This window comes from Pogonomyrmex barbatus, unplaced genomic scaffold, assembly GCF_055798465.1.
Source record: "Pogonomyrmex barbatus isolate J1 unplaced genomic scaffold, ASM5579846v1 scaffold23, whole genome shotgun sequence".
In the NCBI taxonomy this organism is placed as follows: domain Eukaryota; kingdom Metazoa; phylum Arthropoda; class Insecta; order Hymenoptera; family Formicidae; genus Pogonomyrmex; species Pogonomyrmex barbatus.
The window spans coordinates 1,364,763-1,388,712 of record NW_028297120.1 but is presented as its reverse complement, the minus strand read 5'-3'; the positions used below and the strand labels follow the sequence as shown (position 1 = coordinate 1,388,712).

The window sequence follows — 23,950 nt, the reverse complement described above, 5'->3', positions numbered from 1 at the left end:
GTTTAAAGAAATATTTTTAACAATTGTCCAAATAGTTTCTGAAATGTTTCTAAGATTAAAATATATAATCAAAGGCTATTAAAATGCTTATGTTAAATTTATTTAAAAATAAAAGTCATCTTTACAATAAATAAACAAATAATTATTTAAATTAATACTTTGTAAAAAAAATTCTCTAAGGATATTCGAGGTCTTTAAATCATTATGTTAATTTTATTTATAGAATTTCAAATATTGAGAATTGCAGTGCCATTTATAATTTAAATTTTTGAACTAATTATCAATATTCATGCCATTTCTCGTTAGTCATTTTGTAACTTTTTTCGTAAAGCGCGATAATCAATTTTGAAAAATAAGACTAGCCAACTAGTCAAAAATAAGACTAATATAAAATCATTAATATTATTTGACGTTTTTTTATACACATACATTTAAAATATATATATAGAAATTGTATATGCATCATAATATATATTTCTAATAATGGTTATGAAATTAACTATATAATAACTATATATAAAAATGGTTTATAACAATATTGATAATATATTTCAAAGTAATGCTAACATAAATATCAAAAATTTCTAATGATTTAGTCTGTTTTTTTCTCTGAGATTGATTTTCGAACAAAGAGATATCTACAAAGTGAAAAACAAGAAAAGTACGAGTACCGATATGTGTCTATTTTGACCACAAAATGACAAATCCTAGATTGTATTCTGATTTTCTCTAACAATATTGATCTATCTATAATATCTGACGAATTACGGATATATTTTCAGTACTGGCAATAATATTGGAAGGGTACACAAAGCAGCATAAATTTAATGCAATCTTCACTTATATAATCCGTTAAAAACTAAAGCAGGATGATCTCACATCGTCTATAGTATCTACATAGTGCTTTTTGAGGCGCATTTTTATTTTGTGTTCAGTGTTCTGAAGTAATGAATTAGCAAGAGCTTTATGTATCCATTTTTGCATCTGCAAAATTCGTCATGTTAAATATGCATACATACTGTAAAATCATTAATTTTAGAAAGAAAAATTGCAATGTGGAAAATGACATTATATAATAATGTTACAATAATGTAACATTAAATGTATGTTAGATACATATTCGTTTAGGTACTTTCTTACAGGCTATCTAACAATTATTGACAGAGAACTTATATGTGCAGATAGAGATGATTTTACTGACAATAAATTAAAAAATCCTTACAGCTTCGCGAGTTCCACAATTAATAAAAAGTTACTAATTAATAAAAAAATAAATGTGAATTTGCGTGGAGGGGCAGTTCAATATTGCGCACATTTACGACTGTTAGGAATGCGATAAGATGTTTGAGTCAGTATGATCTACAAATAATGGAATATTCGCTTATTTGCCAGCATTCAAACATCTCGCTTCTAGCAACAATGAAAGCTGTTCTTCGTAAGCATATATTTATTCACAAATTCTTATTAATTAATGACTTGCTAGCAATTAAGAAATATGAAAAATGCAGAACTCTTTATCCTGTTTTCACAATTCTACTTGCATTCAAATGCAATACAATTTTTAATAAACTGACCACGCACTAACAATCGCGTCTTAACTCTTAGTGCCTTAATTTAGAAAATACGTTATTATTTTTTTGTAAATAAAATAATTTTTTAAAATTTGTATGTTGTTTGTAATGAATAACAATATACATATATATATATATATATATATATATATATACATTAAAAATTAACAATTTTACTGAATATTATGAAATAAATACGAATAAAGTATTATTTTCTTTATGTCACATTTATATGTTATTAATCTAATTTCTTATTCAATAATTAAAATAAAATTTTTGTAACAATATGATATGATGTATAAAATATACAATATGATATATAAAATATATTTAAAAAATGTAATTTAATAAAAATACCTGAAAAGAACAAGAGTTGCTGTGCTTGGTAAAACTTACCTCACAGAGTAATTTGCTAGAATAAGTATAATTTATAATAATAATTAATGCTGCGGTACTCATTTCTCTAAAAAAAATTTGCATGTAATATAATACAAGAAAATAATATAATAAAATTTTTATTTTAATTTTTTAATATAATAATTTTAAAATTTTAATTATAATTTTTTACATTCAAATGAAAAATTTGCATTAAAAATTTAGAATTTGTGAAAATATGTTATTACTTAGATTTGATTTCTTCCAAATTGTTTAATAAAATGTTATTCATTAAACCATTTGCATGTCTCTGAGTAACGTAATAAAACCAATAAATGTAGTTTTTAACACAGATTCTCTTTACATTATCTTCTGTTTTATAAGAAAACAGGCAATTAATTCTTAACTTTTTTAGCCTATCAAAGAGAGACAGGAGACTATACGTATCATTATGACAAGCTAGAGGTTTCAACATTTCTGGATCTTTAATTTTCAAAATTTCATCCAAATGTTTAAATAGTTTGTCAAGAGAAATGCTAGAATTATATAAACCATTACAGAACATCCATTCCCTCCACCATGGTAATAGTTTATTTTCCCTAAAACATTTTATCATAAAATTATGATTTGTATTTTCACATATTTTTATTTAGAAATATGACGTGTACTGCAGACATTGTAAAAAATATTACAACAAAAGAACTAATAATTACGTCGGATTTGACAAATGCCATTGCAATTTATATTCTGCATATTTTTTGCATTCGCTATCACCGAGAACACAAGCCCATCTTAAAGCTTCTTGCTTTAAACATTTAAAAAGATTGTCGTCGTTAGGTTTTTCTTCGTATCCAATGTTTACAAGAAGCGGAATCAGTAGCTTTCGTAGTCTCATCTAAATATTGTGAACATAAAGATAACATTAATTATTCAAAAAATTTTAAACTCAGTCTTGTAAAAACGTAAAAATTTTATTTTTAAATTAGGAGCACAATATTTTCTTAAAATGGTTTAAATAATTACTAAAAATAAAATTAATATTTTGAACATAACAACACAAAAAATTGTTTTTTTTTTTAAAGCGCTTTTACTTTGAAATTAGTAGTATTGACATTAGGAAACAGTAGAATGTGTGACTCATGCTCAATAGCTTTTGAACATAGGATACCATGCTGTATAATCCGTTTTCAACTTTAAGTAGTTTATGACTTCCCAAAATACAGAAGAATCTAATTCGCCTGATATTGTTAAATGGAACATTTAATGTCGTCGACGATTTGAGCATGATATAAAACATTAATATTTGTAAAATTCTCGTAATTAAGATAATATACGATTCTTAATCAACTTTTCCTATTATAAAATACACGGTAATATCCTGTCATGTAATAAATAAATATTATTTGCCATTAAATTGTATTAAATTATAATGTATAATAATTGATATTAATTGGAGATAGAGTATCATTAAATGTTATCTTTATTTTTAAGTATAACCAAAAACACTTTTATTAAGTATTTTTATTTTTATTAAGTAATCACTTTTATTAAGTAATAAATTAGCTCATATTATAAATAATACAAAAATTGGTATTTACAGAATGATATAATTTTGAATTTTACGTCAAATGTTATGGACAATTTAGTTGACAATTTGTTTACAGAAAAAAATTAAATAATTAAGAAGTTAATCTTTGTTTATAAATATTTCATATCAGAAAGGATTAATATCAAAGAATTTCATCAAATATGTGAATACAATTATTAAACAGAATATGTTAAATGTAATTAGTTTAAAATAAATAATTATAGATTGATTAAGATCTCCAAAAGTAGCATAGGCAATTTTAATTTACCTTAAATATACAAATTTAAAGTGGTATATGTTTTATATAAGAACTCTGTTATAAAAATAAGTCAAGAATCTTTTCTTTTCCATAGTTAACAAGTCTTCATAATAAAAGATGAATGAATTAATGATATTCCATATTAAAATATTTGATCGTTATTTACCTCTTTGTTGCCGATTGATTATTATGAACTGATTGTGTTCAGAATTGTTGCAACATTTTGCAAGAAAGTGCTTTTGTTCTCGGGCTAGAGAACAAATTTTGGATAAAATTCGTTTTAAATTTATGTACACTTGATTTGTTGATGATACTGTCCAGTTTTTGGAGGCAGTTTTTAAAACAATGTTCATCCATTTGATATCAAAGGTTTCTGTTACATTAAGAATAGGATATTGCTTTTCTCGTATCTAAGGCTTCATCATGTCTTTCACACTAATTTTCTCCGAATCCATAATTCGTGAATCATAGACAGATTGCATTACAGTCCAAAAATCATGCAGGTTTCCCGTCCTTACAAAAATGTATAATAATTATTTCTATTCACAATATATATTCTATGATAGAGGCGATATCAGAGGACAAATATGATTTTCTCGAAATATAGCACAAATTTAAACAATTTCTGTAACTGGCGGAAGAATTCACGCATAATTCGCATCGTTCGCTTAGTTTAATTCTCGTGGAACAGATGCCCGTGATTTTATTTGCGCAAAACTTTGATATAAGTTGTATTTTAAAGTCTCAATAGCTACTGCAGCGATTGAATTTTAATTGGGATCATTGAATAATAGATAGATAATTTTATAATAAAAATGTTCCAATTTTTATCATTATCATCTACAAACGAAAATAATTTTTATTATTATTATCTACAAACAAAAATACATATAATGACATATTCGAAAAATAATTACATTAAATTTTATCGCTGATTAAAGTCATTGATTCCGAATAGCAAATTTTTGGATACAAAATTTTCTTTTAATTTTAACACGGGTCATCTAAATTTTTTCTTATTTCGAGAAGTAAGGAAGTATTTGAGAAGGTAATTTTATATATAGTAATATATAGTTTTTATATAGCATAAAAATAGCAAAGAATATAGTAAATTCTTATTTACTAATAATATTTACTAATAATTTATATAACCTTATCATGTAACGAAAATGAAAACGTAATATTATTATTCATTTGACAAAAAGGAAAAAAGTAAAGAGATACAAGACATGAAATATACTTATTCTCTTTTTATATACACGTTAATCCCTTTCTGAAAAAATTTCATCATCCAGTGTATAATGTAAGCGTACGCAATATAAAAAGTGCTACAACAGATGAGCATTATAAGATCAAACACGCAACAAATTATATCTACAATAAATTTATCGAAGTTCTCCGAAATATTGATAAGACTACAATTAATTAAAAATTTCGATGCTTTTGGAATATATTTGTTTTAGAATATGTCTTTACTTATTTCAATTAATTAGAAAATATGGAAATTGAAGTGAAAATTTATTTTTTAAACAGTTCTTCAATAATTTTACATGTTTTAATTGTTTTGATGTTAGTTATTTAGTACTGTTATCTTTTATATAATAGGTAAAAGAGAAGAGAAAATTAATTTCAGAGATACTATTAACTTCTGAACTAGGAGGATTCGTAACTTGTGAATCATCTAGACGGAGAAATTCTTGTTGAGTCTACGAACAAATCCAATGTCTGGCACAGTCTAGATATTACAAGTATAGTCACGAAATAAATAATACTTTAATTATCAGTTTTATTATTATTAGACTAATAAACATTAACAACATAATTAAATTAATTCAAAATCTTACAATCGATTTTACATGTATTCATCAACATTTTTTATAGTTAATTTAAAAATATCATTGAAAGTATTCGAAGAATATTTTCTCTTTTCTCATGTCGTCTCAAATAGAACTGTCAGTTTTCTGTCAAAATATTATCACAGACATGAGAAAATACCTGATTAATTATGTACACGCCAAACAACGTAGCTATATCCTCGTTCAACCATCATGTAAGACCACCATCATGGACTAACCGCAATAGCAAACAATTGACCTACAATTTTACATCCTATACATAATAACTCTATTTTGCGCGCAATGGGATCTATCTTTTTATTGTAAATAATATCTTCCTCTCTAAAAACAACGATATCGTTATATCCATCTCACAAATATTCGCAATACATCTTCTATTAATAACATTACCTATATATTATAATAATATTTACAACGTTTTCCTATTCTACAATTGTTTTATCATAAAAATATAGAAATTAATTTCTTTAGCTGCATATACTACCTATAAAGTATGAATTGCAATTTGTCCACATTACCATCTCTCAAATCTGTGATCGCGTACTGATTTTCTAATAAAGATCCTTGTGGTTGTGGCCGTATAGATTCAACAATATTTGTGACATTTTCCCTTAATCCAAAAATTTCATTTCATTGCACTATCCACTCTCTTCTCCATAATTTCAGAGTAATTTTAATTTTTTTTTGTAGTGAGAGAGAAATATGAACATAATCATTCTTATCGAGTAGCAAAATTACTATACGATACGTAGATATTTCAAGAGTTGTAGCAAAACATCAACGTTTGTTCTGATGTAGAAAGTGTAAGAAAAAAAAGGTATATTTGAAAAAAACATTGCAATATGTTTAGGGTACCTTACAGCAATGGTAAATTTAACTTTTAGCCCCGGTTCGTCCCAACATGGAAAGGACGTCGCATTCCTGTCATCGCTGAGTCACTTGTTGCGAGAAGCCATCTAACATAGTAAATTAATTTTATTAGTGTATCATGAAATGAGATAATTCCTTATTTTTTTAATAACATTGGAAATTAATATAGCTGAGGAGAGAGCAAGTATATTTTAATAAGAACATTTTTTTCAGCTTTTATATTTTATAAGTACAAGACATGCGCTTTCTTTCTATTACTTTTTTACAGTTTTATATACTTATTTTGCACTATATGCGCATATATCTATAGATCATGAATAAATGTTGAGAGATTCGAATTAAAAATTCTATTTTATATACGCGGACAATAATAATAATTTATAAAGAATTTATTTAGTAGGACATCTTTAAGGAGAAATAATATTATTTTGTACATTGTTATTTTCCCAACTTTTTGCAGAATGTTTACATACTACGCTAAATACATATTTTTACAAAATATACATATACATAAATAGTTACTAGACTTTTTTTAATTTTTGTTATATAACAATTAAAACGTAATAAGTATGTTTTTCACGAATTTGCTTTAGATATTACGCGTGAGTATTAATTTGTATTAATTAAAGGACATAAATGATAGATCATTTTCTATATTCTCATTTTCTATATTTTTACATAATATTTTTCATGTAATATGTATGTTTTCTTACTCACTTTTATCTCCTGTCGCATTTATATATGATATCTTGATAAAACCTCCGATATTATTAGCAATAATACCCTTATACGTTATTCTCAAAATATATTTACCAGGACGTAGTGCATTAAAGAAATCCAAGGCGACCATTTGCTGTTCGTGAATATAACAGATAATATTATCGCCTACATACACTCTTTTATATTTATCAATAGTTTTACTTAACATGAATTTAGTTATTTCTAAATTTGCTGAATGCAGGCTCATTTTTCATATAGTTCTAGGAATAATAATATTACACTCTCCATGGAAGATATCCTCTTCTGTATTTAATGTTAGTTCAATTTTGTATTCTTTTGATATTATAAAATCAGGCAATCGAAAATTGATAGGTCTAACATGCATTTTTGTATACTCTCTATAAGCTGTATCTTTAATTGTGACTTCCTCAGTTTCTGTTATTTCTGATCTTCTGATTCTGATTTGTGGTCTATTTATTTGCTCTGCGTTACTTATTTTGGATTTGTCAAATATGTTTTCTTTATGTTGATAAAGAACCGTAATGTAATTTAGAAAACTTCCATAGAGTAATAATTTTATTAATTCGATAATATTTATCTAAACAAATTTTTCATTTACAGAAATGTATCTTTCAATACGAAACAAGAATATAAAGTAAAATTATATCGCCGAAATTTGACTTTTACAAAAACTATGAAATCATAGTTATAGATTTTATTTAAATAAAATTTATGATCGTAACAAAAAAGTACAAAAATAACTGAGAGTCACAATCTGCCCTCGAAAGTAGGTTCTTAAGTTTTAAATATCATATATCTGTATGAATTAAATTCAAATAATTATATTATCAATCACGTGCCATTATTTTTAGCAGACTTGCAATATATTCATTTTCAAATTCAGTATGCAAATTTTTGATATCTATTAAAAGTTGCTCTCATTATCTACTACATCGAAAAAGAAATAGAATCGTTTACTAATATTATGAAAATATATCATTCATTATTATATTAAACATTATATCGTCATATCTATAACAAAGTGAAATGATATTTCTTATGTTAAGAAAGACTTTCAAAATTAATAATAACTTTAAAAAAGGAATTATATATAAATTATACTTGCGTTTGGAATACTTCTATATCTTTAAAAAAATTATATTTATATAACAAAATATATATAGATATTGTTCTATTGATTCAATTTATGTATTAAAACTGTGTAGACTAATAGATATTTAAAACGGTTTATAATAATTTGTTTAAGTTATATTTATCGTTATAAGATGGAAAATAGTGTATTTTCTGAATCACGATCTTTCTGCTTCGACAATTCGTTACAAAGTAGTGATCGTGCCGATAAATATCGATGCGTATAAAGGACATCATAATAAGTAGTAGGAGGTATAAACATATCTGATATATATATATATATATATATATATATATATATATATATATAAGATGTAAATTTAACTTTAAATTTGTAGGCAATATTTAAATGTACTTCACTTCAAAATCTTTAATAATGTTGTTAAGAGAAAATTCAATATTTCAAAAATTTATTTCTATAATTTGAATTTCTATCTTCTTATTTTGAAATTTTATATAATTTAGAACAAATAAATGTTGATACATATTTGTGTTTATTTTCGTAGAGGTTTAATGAAATATTTTTAACAGTTGTCCAAATAGTTTCTGAAATGTTTCTAAAATTACATAATATAATAAAACGCTATTGATAAATGCTCAAGTCAAATTTATTTATTTAAAAATGGAAATTATTTCTATAATAGGTAAAGAATATATAATTATTTAAATTAATAGTTTATACAAAAATTCTCTAAGGCTAGCCTAGGCATTTAAATCATTTTGTTAATTGTATTCATATAATTTCAAGTATTTAGGAATGCAGTGCCATTTATAATTTGAAATTTTGAACTAATTATCAATATTCAGGCATTTTCTAGTTAGTTATTTCGTAGTTATTCCGTAGTTTCTTTCATAAAACGCGATAATCAATTTCAAAGACTAATGCTAGTGAACTGGTCGAAGATAAAATTAATGTAAAATTAGTAGTATTTGGCATTTATTATACACATACATTTAAAATATATGTACAGAAGTTTTATACGGATCATAATATATATTTTTCGTAATCATTATAATATTAAGTATATATATAAGAATAATAATAATATTAATATTATATTAATAATATAATTAATAATATAATATTAATAATATAATTTATAATAATATTAATAATATATTTTAAAGTAATGCTAATATAAATGTCAAAAGATTTCTAACGATATCTGTCTGTATTCTTCTCTGAGATTGATTTTCGAACAGTATAAGAGATACGAAATGAGAAGCAAGAAAGGTGTGAATGCTCATTTGTATACTCATTTGTATTCCTATTTTCATTATCAATATTGAAAATCTATAATACCTAACACAAATTATGGATACATTTTCAGTACTGGCAATAATATCGAAATGGTACACAAAGCAGCATGATTTTAATACAATCTTCCATTATATAATCCATCTTCCATTATATAATTATATATTATAAATTATATAATATTTTAAAAAATAAAGCGGGATGTCTCACATACGTTATCTACAGTACCTGCATAATGTTTCTTGAGACGCATGTGTATTTTGTGTTCGGTGTTCTGAAGTAATGAATTAATAAGATTCTTATGAATCCATTTCTGTATCTGCAAAATTAGCATGGTTATGTTAAATATGCATATATTCTGCAAAATCTCATTAAATATAGAAAGAAGAATTGCAACATAGAAAATGACATTATATAGTAATGTTATAACATTAAATGTATGTTATACACATATTCGTTTAGGTGTTTTCTTACAGACTTATCTAACAATTATTGACAGAGAGTTTATGTGTGCAGATAAAGACGATTTTACTGACAATAAATTAAAAAATCCTTACAGCCTCGCGAGTTTCGCAATTGATAAAAAGCTATTAATTAATAAAAAGATAAGAATGAATTTGCGTGGAGGTGCAGTTCAATATTACACATTTACGATTGTTAGGAATGCAATAAGATGTTTGACAATATGATCTACAAATAACGTCGAATATTCACTTATTTGCCAGCATCCAAACATTTCGCAGCGCTTTTAGCAACAGTGAAAGCTGTCTCTCATAAGCATATGTCTCACAATTCACTAATTTTCATTAATTATGACTTACTAATGACTTACTAGCAATTGGGAAATACGAAAAATCCAGGACTTTTCATCCTGTTTTGACAATTCTACTTGCATACAAACTTGTGTCAATAAAGGATACTTTATATATACATGCAAAAGAATATAAAGTTATAGAAAATATTGACGTTATTGTTTTTTTGTAATAAAATAATTTTTTAAATTTGTATATTGTTTGTTATGAATTATAATTTAAATTAACACATTTATGTACAATAAAAATTAATTAATAATTTTACCGCCTCTTATGAAATAAATAGAAATAAAGTATTATCCTTATTCTTTCTTATTCTATCTGTATTTATATATTATTCATCTATTTTCTTATATTCAACAACATTAAAGTAAAATTTTCTAAATTTTCTAAATTAGAAGCACAATTTTTGTAACGTTATGATATATAAAATATAATAAATAAAATCGAAAATTGATGAGAATATATGAAAGTAACAAAAGTTATTGTGTTTGATAAAACTTACCTGACAGAGTGCTTTATTAGAATAAGTATAATTTATGATATTAATCAATGCTGCGGTTGTACTAATTTCTCTAGAAAAGCAAAACATATAATATAATAAAATATAATAAAAATAAATTAATAATTATTATAATTGTATGAAAATAAAAATTTGCATTCATAATTTAAAATGTGTAAAAACGTGTTATTACTTTGGCTTGAGTTCTTCCAAATTGTTTAATAAAATGTAATTAAATAAATTATCATTTCCATGTTTCTGAATAACATAATAAAACAAATAAATGTAGTTTTTAATAATAGTAATTGTCCTCGCATTATCTTCTGTATAAGTAGACACGTAATTATTTTTTAATGTTTTTAGCTTATAGAGCAGAGACACAAGACTAGAAATATCATTATAGCAAGCTAAAATTTTAAATATTTCTGGATCTTTAATTATCAAAATTTCATCCAAATCTTTAAATAGTTTGTCAAGAGAAATACTAGATACAGATAAACCATTACAGAATGTCCATTCCTTCCACCATGGTAATAATTTATTTTTTCTGAAACATTTTATCATAAAATTATGATTTTATGATTTTGTATTTTTATATATTTTTATTTAAAAATATGTGGAGCGTTGCAGATATTGCAAAAATATCACAATAAAAAAGTAATAATTACATTGGATTTAACAAATGCAATTGCAGTTGAAATTCAGCAATCTTTTTGCATTCCCTGTCACCAAGGATACAAGCCCATCTTACAGCTTCTTGCCTTAAACATTTAACAAGGTTGTTGTCATTATCCTTTTCCTCGTATCCAATTTTTTGAAGAAGCGTACCCAATAGTTTCTGTAGTCTCATCTAAATATTATAAAGTAACATAAACGTTATAATAAATATTTAAAAATGTTTAACTCAATCTTGTAAAAATGTAAAAAATTTTCTAAATTAAAAGCGCAATGTTTTTTGAAAAGGATTTAAATAATTATTAAAAATAATGTTAATATTTTGAACATAATTATATAAAAAAATTTTTTTCTTAATCAATTCTACCTTGAAATGAATATTATCGATATTATCAAATGGTAGAATGTATGACATATGCTCAATAGCTTTGAACATAGGATACCATGCTATATAGTCCGTTTCCCATTTTAGATAACTCATGACTTCCCAAAATGCGGAAGAGTGTAATTCGCCTGATATTGTTAAATGGAATGTGTCGTCGATGATTTGAGCACGAGTTAAGACATGAATATTTGTATAATTCTCGGAATTAAGATAACGCACTATTCTTAACCAACTTTCCGTATTATAAAATACGCGATAATATCCTGTCATGCAATAAATAAATATTATTTGTCATTGTATAATAAAGTAAATATTATTTGAATTGTATTAAATCATAATGTCATTGAATGTTATCTGTATTTATAAATATAATGAAAAATATTTTTATTAGATAATAAATTAGCTTGCATTGCAAATAATAAAAAATTAGTATTTAGAAAATGATATAATATTCAATTTTATGTCAATGTTACTGGTCATTTAGTTGACAACCTATTTACAAATATATATTAAATTTTTAGGAAAATTAATTTTCATTTATCAATATTGCATCTCAGATAGGATCAATTTTATCAAATATATGAACATAATTATTAAACATATATTTAACAAAATACTTTAAATGTGTTCGTTAAATTAGTTGTAAATAAATTAAAGTTTCTAAAAAGCTTAGGCAGTTATAATTCATTTTAGATATATAATTTTAACTTTAAAGTCTCATATATATATATATATATATATATATATATATATATATATATATTCTATTTAAGAACTTTGTTATAAAAATCAAGTCAGTCAAGAATCTTTTTTATAGTTTTATAGTTAAAAAGTCTTTATTATACAAAATGAATAAATTAATAATATTCAATATTAAAATGTTTGATCATTATTTACCTATTTGTTGCTGATTTATTATTATGAATTGATTATATTCAGGATTGTTACATTTTACAAGAAAATGCGTTTGTTCTCGAGTAAGACAAAACGTGGGTAAAATTCGCTTTAAATTCATATACACTTGATTTGTCAGTGATACTGTCCATTTTTTGGAGGCAATTTCTAGAATAATTTTCGCCCATTCGGTATCAAATGTTTCTGTTACATTAAGAATGGGATATTGTTTTTCTTGTATCCAAGGATTCATCAGATCTTTCACATTAATTTTCTTCAAATCCATAGTTTGTGAATCATAGGCAGATTGCATTGCAGTCCAAAAATCGTCCAGACTTCCCGTCCTTACAAAAATATATAAAAATTAATTGTATTAACAATGTATATTCTGATAGAGACCATGATAGAGACCATGTCAATGGACAAATATGATTATATTTTTTTTAATATATAGCATAAACACTAATTTACACAATTTTTATGACTATCAAAAGACACGCATCATTTGCTTTCATTTTTGTGGGATAGATGCCCATGATTTTATTTGCACGAAACGCTGATATACGTTGTATTACCAAATCTTAGTAATAATTACATCGAATTGAATTTTAATTGGGATAATAGATAGATAAATTTGGGATAATAGATTATAGATAAATAAATTTTATAATAAATATTTTCAATTTTTATCATTATTCTTATATAAACGAAAATATTGTAATATCGAAATGTATATATTTTAATAGAAGACGCTGTCAATATCAATTTTCAACAATTTTCTGTTTTTAACGCAAAGTTTTCTTAAAAATGGTGATTATAGATGTATAAATATAGTCTTTACTTTTCAACAACTATATCTTCATGATATATTGATAAATGCTGATATATGCTGATAAATGCCTATAGAGCATAAAACATACTAAATAATTATATTGAAAAAAAGCAATACTATTCTACATGTCAAAATGTAATACATGGACTTTTAAGAAATAAACTATAGTACTAATGAAGGAAATGTTATTTAATATTAAATATTCTACGTTATAGTGTATTTTCAGTTTGTTTTCATTTCGCTAAAAATAAAATATAAAACAAGATATAAATAATATTATATAATATTTATTAACATAATATTTATTTAAATGTCATTTAATACTTTGTATTAGATCATGCAATTTTAAAAGAAAATAAATTATTCTATAAATAAAGTTTTTCTGTACACAGTCTGTAAAGCGAATCTATCAAATTCATCAAATTTATAATTATCAAATCCTGCATATAGTTTATTTTTAAAAGATCTAATGAAGAATTATTGAAATTACAAATTCTTGGAGAGATTAAACTAAAAAATATATAGACAATCACTATTAAGAATAACAAACAATAAAATTCAAAAAATATATTAATGATAAATGTCTGACATAAAACAATATATGATATTATGTCTTAAACTTTAAAAAAATAGAGTACACTGATAACCATATTACAACAAAGAATGTAACAAAAATTTTATTCGCTAATTTCTCACATTACAATAAATCTAAATTAAATAATTCAACTTATTCACAAAAAGAAATAAAAAGCGATATCAAGTTTTTAAACATAAACACGATAAGTATGTATTTCTATTATAATTTTAAGGTTTTTTCGGAAACGAATCCTTTATCAGAAACAAAAAGAAAGCTACATGCTAAATCTTGTTAGCGATTGAACTGTTCAATCGTTAGAAATTTCTTTCTGATTCTACACAGACAATTTATAATTAGAAATGGAATAAAGTAGTAGAATATTATAATTATTTATAATAATGAATTATTTATAATAATGTGTATATTTAAATAATAATTATGTTAAATTTTATTGCCGATTACGAATAGGCATTGATTCCAAATATCAAATTTTTTAATGTAAAATCCTCTCTTTATATAACGAATATCGTTTAGAATATCTTTTTCTTACTTTAAGCAGTGCCTACAATAAGACTTTAAGACGTAAAACTTAAGAAATTGGCCAATCATAATCAATTTATAGAAGAATAATCGATTGTGATTGGCCAATTTCTTAAGTCTTACGTCTTAAAGTCTCATTGTAGACACCGCTTTAAGAAATAAAAAAGTATTTAAGAGAAAATAATTTTATGTGTAATAACATATTTATATAGCAGTATTTATATAGCAAAAAAATAGTAAAAAATACAATAAATTATTATTTATATATAATATTATTGCGAACGAAGAAATGAAAATGAAAGATTATTCGTTTGATAAAAAGGAAAAGAGAGGAACCAAAAGAAAGATACAAAATATGAAATATACTCACCGTCTTCGCAAATACGCATAAATGCCTTTCTGAAAAATTTCATCACCTACTATATAATGTAGCATACGCAATATAGAAGGTGCTGTAACAGATGAACGTTATAAAATTAAATGTACAAGTGAATATATCTATAGTAAATTTATCGAAGCCTTCAGAAATATTAATAAAAATTAAGAAAAAAGAAATAATTAATTAAAAGTTTCGTTGTTTTTAGAATGTGTTTGTATTTCTAAATATATTTTTACTTGTTCTGGTAAATTAAAAAATATGTAAATTAAAGTAAAAATTTATTTTTGGAAAGTTCTTAAATAATTTTACATGTTTTAATTATTTAATGAAATAATAAAAGAAGTATTTATTTATTAAGTGTTGTATACCTTTTATGTAATAGGTAAAGGAGAAGAGAGAATTAATTTCAGAAATACTGTTAACTTCTGAATCAAGAGGTTTCATAATTTGTGAATCATCTAGACGGAGTGATTCTTGTTGAGTTTGAACTACAAACAAATCCAACATCCGAATGTCTGGCATAATCTAGATATTAGAAGTAGAGTCAGAAATAAACAATATTATTAATTTTATTATAATACTTTAATTAGTTATTAATTATAATTAGATTTATTATCCTTAGATTAATGTAAAATAACAACATAATTAAATTAATTGAAAATCTTATAATCGATTTCACATGTATGCAAAATTTTTTACAGTTAACTTAAATATCATCGAAAGTATTCGAAGAATATTTTTCCTTTTTTCATATCGTTTTAAATAGAACTGATCAATTTTCTGTCAAAGTATTATCACAGACATAAGAAAATACCTTATTGATTGTATACACGCCAAACAACCTAGCAATACCCTCGTTCAACCACATGTAAGACCACCATGATGAACTAACTGCAGTGCCAAACAGTTGACCAACCACTTTACGTCCTATTATACGTAATAACTCTATTTTGTGTGCAATGGGATCTATCTCTTTATTGTAAATAATATCTTCTTCTCTGAAACCAATATACAAACGATATCGATATATACATGTCACAAATATTCACCATATATCATCTTTTATTTCTAATGATATTATTTACTATACATAATATTTACAACGTTTTTCTATTCTATAGCTGTTTTACTACAAAAATATAGAAATTAATTTCTTTGAATGCATATACTACCTGTAAAGTATGAACTGCAATTTGTCCACGCCGTCATCTCTCAAACCTGCGATCGCATAATGATTACTTAATAAATATTCTTCTGGTAGTTGCCACATATATTCAACAGTACTTGTGACAACTTCAATTAATTTAAAAATTTCATCCCATTGCACGTCCAGCCATTCTCTTCTCCATAATTTGAGGTTTTGTATGGGAGAAATATGAATATAATCATTCTTATCAAATAGCAAAATTGCTATACGATACGTAGGTATTTCAGGAATTGTAGCAAAACGTGTCGTCGTTTGTTCTGATATAGAAGATGTATAAAAAGAATGTGTATTTGAAAAAACATTGTAATGTTCAGGATGCCTTATAGCAATGATAAAGTTAGCTTTTAGTCCCGGTTCGTCCCAACATGGAAAGAGATGTCGCATTCCCGTCACTGAGTTACTTGTTGTGATAAGCCACCTAACATATTTAATTAATTATGTAATAAGATATTTTTTTTATTCTTTAATAACATTGGGTATTATTATAGAAACTTAGGAGAGATCGAATAAATTTTAATAGAAACATTTTTTTTACTTCTATATTTATTATACATGCCCTTTCTTTCTATTATTTTTTTTACAATTCAATATTTATTTTATTAACTGCATATATATATCTATTATTTTATTAATGCATGTATAGATCATAAATAAATGTTAAGGGATTAGCATTAAGAATTCTATTTTACAAATATATACAATACTTATAATAAATTTATTTAACAAAACATCTTTAAGGAAAGGAAAATATCACTTTATATTTATTATTGTTGTCATAACTTTTTGCTGAATGTTTACTTTAAGTACACATTTGGTAATAAAATTAAAACAATCTCTTTCAAAACTCCATGAATATTATAATATTACTTTTCATACATTTAACGAATTTTCATTATTATCCCACATAAATCATTGTAAATTATTAATTTGCAGTAGTTGATAGATTCTTTTTAATTTTTTAATTATAAAGTATATGTATGTTCATACAAATTTGCTTTATGTATTACTTGTGAGTTAATAATTTTGAATATTAAACATGGATATGAATAATAGACATATTTTAGTTATTATATTAGTTATTATTATATAATAATTTAATTATTATTATATAATGTTTATATATAGTAATATAACATATATGTTTTTCCACTCACTTTATTTCTCCTGTTCCATTTATATATGGGATCTTGACAAAACCTCCGACATCATTCGTGATGTAACTTTTATACATTATGCTCAGAGTATAATTATTAGGACGTAAGTCATGAAGGAAATCCAAGACAATAATTTGCAGTTCGTGAATATATGAAGTATTACATGTTTTATACATTATTTCATGTTTAGCATTAATTTCTGTTAACATAATTTGAGTTATTTCCAAGTTCGCTGAATGCAAGGTTATGTTTTGTGCAGTATTAAGAATCATAATGCTAATATCACATTCTCCATAAAAGATATCATTTTCTATATCTAATGCTAGTTTAATGCTGTATCGTTTTGGTATTATAAAATCAGGCAAACGAAAATTGCCGACTGCAGCTTTGATTATGACTTCCTCAGTGGTTTCCGTTATTTCTGATCTTTTAGTTCTGATTGTTTGTGGTCTGTTTATTTGCTCGTTACTTATTTTGTCAAATATTTTTTCTTTATGAGCATAAATAGCCGTAACATAATTAAATATTAGACTTCCATATAATAATAATTTTATTAATTCCGTGATATTCATCTAAACAAATGTTTTTATTTAAAGAAGTGTATTTTTTTTTTTAAGAAATAGAAGTATGAAATAAAATTATATCATCGAAATTTGACTTTTTGAAAAGAAAAAAAAACGAAAGAATCCTAATTATAGATTCTCTTTATTGATAGATTTACAATCACAATAAAAGAAATAGAATCTTTTACTAGTTCTGTGAGCATATATTATTTCATTATTGTTGTATATGTAATATTATATGTTAAATTATATTGTCACACAACATCTAATGGAAATATAACTTCTTATCTTGAAAAACCTTTTAACGTTAATGATAATTTCAAAAAAATTATTTTGTTTTCTAAACTATTCTTACGTTTTAAGTTTACGTGTGTTTTACTTGTGTACTTCTACATATTTAAAAAAATATATTTATATATTAAAATATACATATATAAACATTGCTTCTAGTGGTTAAATTTACACATTAAAACTATGTGAGCTATTAGATATTTAAAATGTTTTATAACAATTCAAGTTGTACTTACAATTATAAGTGATTGAAAATAGATGTATGTACAATATGATATGTTGTTCTCTGAATCCACGATCTTTCTGCTTCAACAATTCATTAGAAAATACTATTGAAATTAATAAAGAAACACCTTTAACGTTTAATAATTTCAAATGAGTTATTATTGTAAACTGACTCTTGCGTTTTAAATATACTTCTACATATTTAAAGAATTATGTTCATATATTGAAATACATGCAAGTATTATTTCTAGTGATTAAATTTGTACTATTGAAACTGTGTAGGCTAAGATATTTAAAATATTTTATAATAATTTGTTCAAGTTATATTTACCGTTATAAGTGATTTAAAAATTAGTGTATTCTCGGAATCACGATGTTTCTGCTTCGACAGTTCTTTACAAAGTAACGACCGTTCTAACAAACATACTTATAATAAACATTGTAAGTGATACAAAGTATAAATATAACACATATCTGGTAACCTTTATATATATATATATATATATATATATATATGATAATACGGTAAGACAACTGAATATTTCAGTGTAATTAAATTGATTTATTGAATTTATTATTTTATTTTTACTGCCGAATTTATGTTTTTGTACGATACATAGTCGACAAATGTAGATATTTCTTTTGCCGAGTCAGTTATGTATTTCATGTACTGTATTTTTCATCGTTTCTTTCGTAGTTGGTATCAGAATAAAACTGACAATAATTATAACGCAAATGAATAATTGCTATTATTATATAGAAAGACAATATTAACTTATTTAGAATACTAACTTAAATATTAACTTATTTTACAAGTTAGAGATTATAATACTCAGAAATAATACTCAGAAATATTTTTTAGTGATAAATTGTACAGAGTAATTAGAAACTTTTTATAATAAAGTATGTTAAAATGACTAATTAAAAAAAATAATTCTATCAATTTGTGAATGTTGTGATTGAAAACTTATTATTAAAATATTTGGGACAAACATGCATTCATAATTTAGAAAAAAAAGTAATTTCAGAAATTTATTAATAATCAAAACTTTATGTAATTTCAAAAACCAATAAATGTTGATACATATTTATGTTTATTTTTAAAAAAGTGTAACGAAATATTTCTAATTATTGCCCAAAACAGTCCCTAAAATGTTTCTTAAAATATATAATAAAACGTTACCGATATATAAATAAATAAATATGCTTAAGTTAAATTTATTTAAAAATGGAAGCCAATATAAATAAACAATAAATAATTATTTAAATTAACTATATACAAAGAATATCTGAGGATAGCCCAGGTATTCAAATTTATCACTATTTTGTTTATTGTATTCATAGAATTTCAAATATTATTGAATGCTATTTATAATTTGTAATTTTGAATTAATTATCAATATTCATGCCTTTCCCACATAGTTATTTTGTAGTTCTTTTCGTAAAGTGCGATAATCAGTTTCGAAAAATAAGAGACTAGTCAACTAGTCAAAGATAAGACTAATGTAAAATTTCGTTAGTAATATTTGACGTTTATTTTATATATATATATATATATATACATTTAAAATATACGTATAGAAATTTTTATACGTATCAAAATATATATTGTTAATAATCATTACGAAATTAATTATGCATAAGAATGATTTATAACAAAATTAAGAGTCGGCAGGAGTGACGGGTTAACTCCAACTTGATCTAAAATGATTATCTACTTCTTATTTACAGTGCAAATATGTATCTGTACTCAATTATATTTCGTCATGAAACTTTGTTAAGATAATTTCTTTTACAATTACGAAGCTACCTACAGAGTCAATTTTGCAATTTAGCTCTTAAATAATTAAAATAAATGTAACTATCTATTCCTTATTTACAGTGCAGATATATTTGCGTATACCCATATATCATCTCGTAGAAGCAATATTCTACCATGAGCTTTTTTCTACGTATTTTTTATAAAATTATGATTCTTGTTACAGAGCCGAATTTTGCAATTTGGCTCTTTAAAAAAAATTTACAATAGATGAAAATATTTGCACCTTATTGTCCTATAATGCAAATCTATTTACGCATAAATGAATTATTTATTTTCACACAAACATTTTCTTACGAAAATCGCTCTGTAACTTCCGTCAGGCAAATATTCTGATTATAAATATCATAATTATATAGCTTTTCTCGCAGTATTTTGGCCGTAATATGGAGCGAAAAGGAATTCATCTCCGATAGAGGTCTCCATAATCTCTCCTGCCGACCCTTAATAATATATTTTAAAGTAATGTTAAAAGTTTCTAACGATATTACTTATAAAGATTAGATATTACTTATAAATACTACCGACAATTACAAGGTACAAGGAAGCGAGGAGCCTGCCCTGAGCGCCACATAGCTAAGAGCGTTTATTTGTCAACTTTAATCGACTCTCTTGCAATAACTACTTGTCGCACGCAATTTTGCTAAAGGAGAAAGTTGTTTCTTTTAGCCTAAAGTATCACGTACTGTACTACGTACGCACGAATTTTGGAACATCCTGTATTGTACATTTATTGATTTAAATCACTGTAATGCCTGTGTCAGACTAGAGATTGAACTTGAGGTTAGATTGGAATTTAATCAAACCGGAAAAAAGAACACCAATCTGAAGTTTAGTGATTGACCAATCTTTTATTCAGATTGGAAATTCCAGTCTAATCTCAATCTTAATCTCTAATCTGATACAAAAGTTTTAAGCAGAACATTTCCACTCAGTTTCCACTGAGGTTGAAAAATATAAAAATAGTATATAAAATCAGTGAACGTAAAAAAACATATTTGAAAATATTATTCAATTATTTATATATTATAAATATTATTTATAACACGTGTTTCCAGGCACGCGCGCGGGAGCATCACTTCATACGATTATTCGAACGAGCTTCCTCCAGAATATCCGCATCCGGTTCAATTCCGCGGGATTCCGAGGGGAATGACAGAACAGAATGTGTATGTGACAGGCGGACAGATCGAGAGAACTGACGTGTAGTAGAGGTATTTTGATTTCGGAGACTCGGTCGCAGAGAGTGGACTTGTTGTGGTCGCGTGGCGGAGTCGCGAGGAATAGAGAAAAGAAAAGAAAATAAAGACAAAGAGAGAGAGAGAGAGAGAGAGCGCAGTGAACAGACCTCGTGAGTTTTTTAACATTCGCAGAGAATGGCGAGCCGCGACGAGTTGGTCTCGCAATTCGCGGACGTAACTGGTGTTGAGGCCGAGAGAGCGCTATTTTACCTTGAGTCATCCGCTTGGCAGCTCGAGGTGAGACAGCACATCTTACGAAGCGCTCCGGGAAGCGAGGTTGTACGCGCGTCGCGTAACGCACGGGCGTCCTCGTCGCGATAATCTCGGCACCAGTTCTACTAACCTGTTGTGTCACGTCCGTCGTAAGGCTTTTCTCGTTCTCGGTGGCGGCCCGACGGTCGCCTTCCTTCAACGTTTCGCTTGTCATATTTTGACGTTGCACCGTTGTTTTCGCCTTGGCTCTCACGCCTTAGCCCCTCCCCCCTTCCCCCGTTCCCCACCCCCACCCCCCCCCGCAAGACTCGCGGAATAAATACAAAACCTCGTCTTCACCGACGAGATCGGAAGCTCGACCGGTCGTAAAACTTCGACGCAATCTTATCGCACGCGTATTGTATTTCTTTCTCCATAGGTCGCTCTCACCAGTTTCTACGAGAATGACGAGCCAGTCGAACTAGTGGCCGGAACTGTCAACGATACACAAGAAACGGAACGAAGTTCGGAAGACAGCACGGGCGCGATGTCGAACAAGCAAACGAAATCTGACTCGACGGAGTCGAAGGGTGCCAAGCCGAAACCCAAATTCGGAACGTTGAACGACCTTCACAATAGTGATAGCAGTTCCGAGGAGGAAGAGGGACAAGCATTTTACGCTGGTGGTTCTGAGCACAGCGGACAGCAAGTTCTGGGACCGGGAAAGAAAAAAAAAGATATTATCAGCGACATGTTTAAGTCATGTCAGGAGCAATCTATCGCTGCAGATCCCCCGAAGATAGGAGGCCAGCAAAGGCCAAACACGTTCAGAGGCACGGGATATAAATTAGGTCAAACTAGCTCAGACAGCGAAGGTATTTTCAAGTATTTATTGTTTGCAAGAGATTAATGCAAAGTTGATAAATAATGTTTATTACATTCTGCATGTAACTGCATGATAGTTGTGATGGGAGCAAACGCAGATCAACAATCTTCGAATGGTCTTATTATATTGAAATTGTGGAAGGATGGATTTACAATAAACGACAATGAGATACGATCGTATGACGATGTCGAGAACAGAGACTTTCTAGAGGCCATTAAACGAGGTGAAATTCCAGCAGAGATTCGTCAACAGGTACAAGGTGCGGAAGTACGACTCGATATGGAGGATCATCGTCATGAGACCTATGTCCCATCAAAAACCAAGGTGAAAGCCTTCTCTGGAAAAGGGCACATGTTAGGAAGGTATGTTCAGATTCATTTCACTCTGTTATTAAAGATCTAATTCTAAAATTGATCTCGGATCTGATTTCCTAAATTTCATTTCTGTAACATTTCAGTCCATCTCCCGCTACTGTGGGCATGACAGTTCCAACAGATCCTGCCGATCAAGCTGCCAATGAAGCGCAAGCAAAAAAGGAATTGGATTTAGATAATTCAAAGCCAGCCACGACGTTACAAATCCGTCTTGCAGACGGTAGTACTGTAAAGGCCCAATTCAATCTGTCGCATACGGTCGCTGATCTTAGACGATATATAATAACGTATCCTTTTGATCTCAAAATATTTTAAATTGTGCTTTATATATATATAAAGCAAAATATATATATATATATATATATATAATTTTTTTTTTTTTCTAAGTTGATTCAGGGATATTGCGAGAAAAGTTTTCTTTAACATATAATGTCAGTATGAGACCTCAGTACGCTCTAAGGGATTTCAGTTTATTAACTGTATATCCAACAAAGGAACTTACAGAAGATAAAACGATTGAAGAAGCTGGTTTACAAAATTCGGCTATAATGCAACGACTGAAGTAAACTTTTTCTAAATTCCTAGATTGAATGATGTAACGATTAGACACCAAATATATGTTAAATCGCTTGAAAATAAAATTTCTATGTATTTTTATTAGGAACGTAATACCTACTATGTTTTTTCTTTTATCGTATATTACCTATTTCCTATTGCTATTTGCGATTGCCTCATATCGGTTTTAAGTTCAAT

The 23,950-nt window shown here is 26.2% G+C and overlaps 2 protein-coding genes and 1 long non-coding RNA gene across 5 annotated transcripts; 1 reads left to right on the top strand and 2 right to left on the bottom strand.

Annotated features, from left to right (window-relative positions):
- Positions 1-2,215: 2,215 nt before the first annotated feature.
- On the bottom strand, positions 2,216-2,831 carry LOC148936335 (uncharacterized). Its single transcript, XR_016139600.1, has 2 exons — positions 2,660-2,831; positions 2,216-2,545 (listed from the first exon to the last, which is right to left on the bottom strand). It is a non-coding gene; the product is annotated as an uncharacterized LOC148936335 (long non-coding RNA).
- A 6,146-nt stretch (positions 2,832-8,977) lies between these two features.
- Positions 8,978-22,215, bottom strand: LOC105427263 (aminopeptidase N-like). The gene is made up of 14 exons (XM_089078397.1): positions 22,089-22,215; positions 19,017-19,111; positions 18,697-18,789; positions 17,607-18,178; positions 16,418-16,870; positions 16,060-16,243; positions 15,614-15,770; positions 15,237-15,318; positions 12,921-13,261; positions 12,006-12,286; positions 11,632-11,813; positions 11,157-11,510; positions 10,967-11,036; positions 8,978-9,968 (listed from the first exon to the last, which is right to left on the bottom strand). Exons 4-14 carry the CDS (start codon positions 18,176-18,178, stop codon positions 9,834-9,836), a joined length of 2,811 nt encoding a protein of 936 aa, XP_088934523.1. The 5' UTR covers positions 18,697-18,789; positions 19,017-19,111; positions 22,089-22,215; the 3' UTR covers positions 8,978-9,833.
- Positions 21,561-23,866, top strand: LOC105427264 (NSFL1 cofactor p47). Of its 3 annotated transcripts, none has more exons than XM_089078398.1 (5): positions 21,561-21,718; positions 22,377-22,812; positions 22,900-23,185; positions 23,281-23,484; positions 23,634-23,866. In XM_089078398.1, the coding sequence occupies exons 2-5, from the start codon at positions 22,485-22,487 to the stop codon at positions 23,761-23,763; spliced, it is 948 nt and encodes a 315-aa protein (XP_088934524.1). In that variant the 5' UTR covers positions 21,561-21,718; positions 22,377-22,484; the 3' UTR covers positions 23,764-23,866. The 3 variants fall into 3 exon arrangements, with proteins under 3 accessions (XP_088934524.1, XP_011637237.2, XP_088934525.1); XM_011638935.3 differs by having other exon boundaries at positions 21,626-21,982; XM_089078399.1 differs by having other exon boundaries at positions 21,627-21,855.
- The last annotated feature ends 84 nt before the right edge of the window (positions 23,867-23,950 follow it).

Excerpts from the sequence above, each read along its gene's own strand:
- LOC105427263 (XM_089078397.1), bottom strand. The coding sequence starts at position 18,178 with ATGAATATCACGGAATTAATAAAATTATTATTATATGGAAGTCTAATA. Across the intron at positions 16,871-17,606 it reads AATGGAACAGGAGAAATAAA|GTGGCTTATCACAACAAGTA; the intron begins GTGAGTGGAAAA and ends TAAATATGTTAG. Across the intron at positions 16,244-16,417 it reads TTGCAGTTCATACTTTACAG|AGAAGAAGATATTATTTACA; the intron begins GTAGTATATGCA and ends TATTGGTTTCAG.
- LOC105427264 (XM_011638935.3), top strand. The coding sequence starts at position 21,881 with ATGGCGAGCCGCGACGAGTTGGTCTCGCAATTCGCGGACGTAACTGGT. Across the intron at positions 21,983-22,376 it reads CATCCGCTTGGCAGCTCGAG|GTCGCTCTCACCAGTTTCTA; the intron begins GTGAGACAGCAC and ends CTTTCTCCATAG. Across the intron at positions 23,485-23,633 it reads CTTAGACGATATATAATAAC|TATGAGACCTCAGTACGCTC; the intron begins GTATCCTTTTGA and ends ATATAATGTCAG.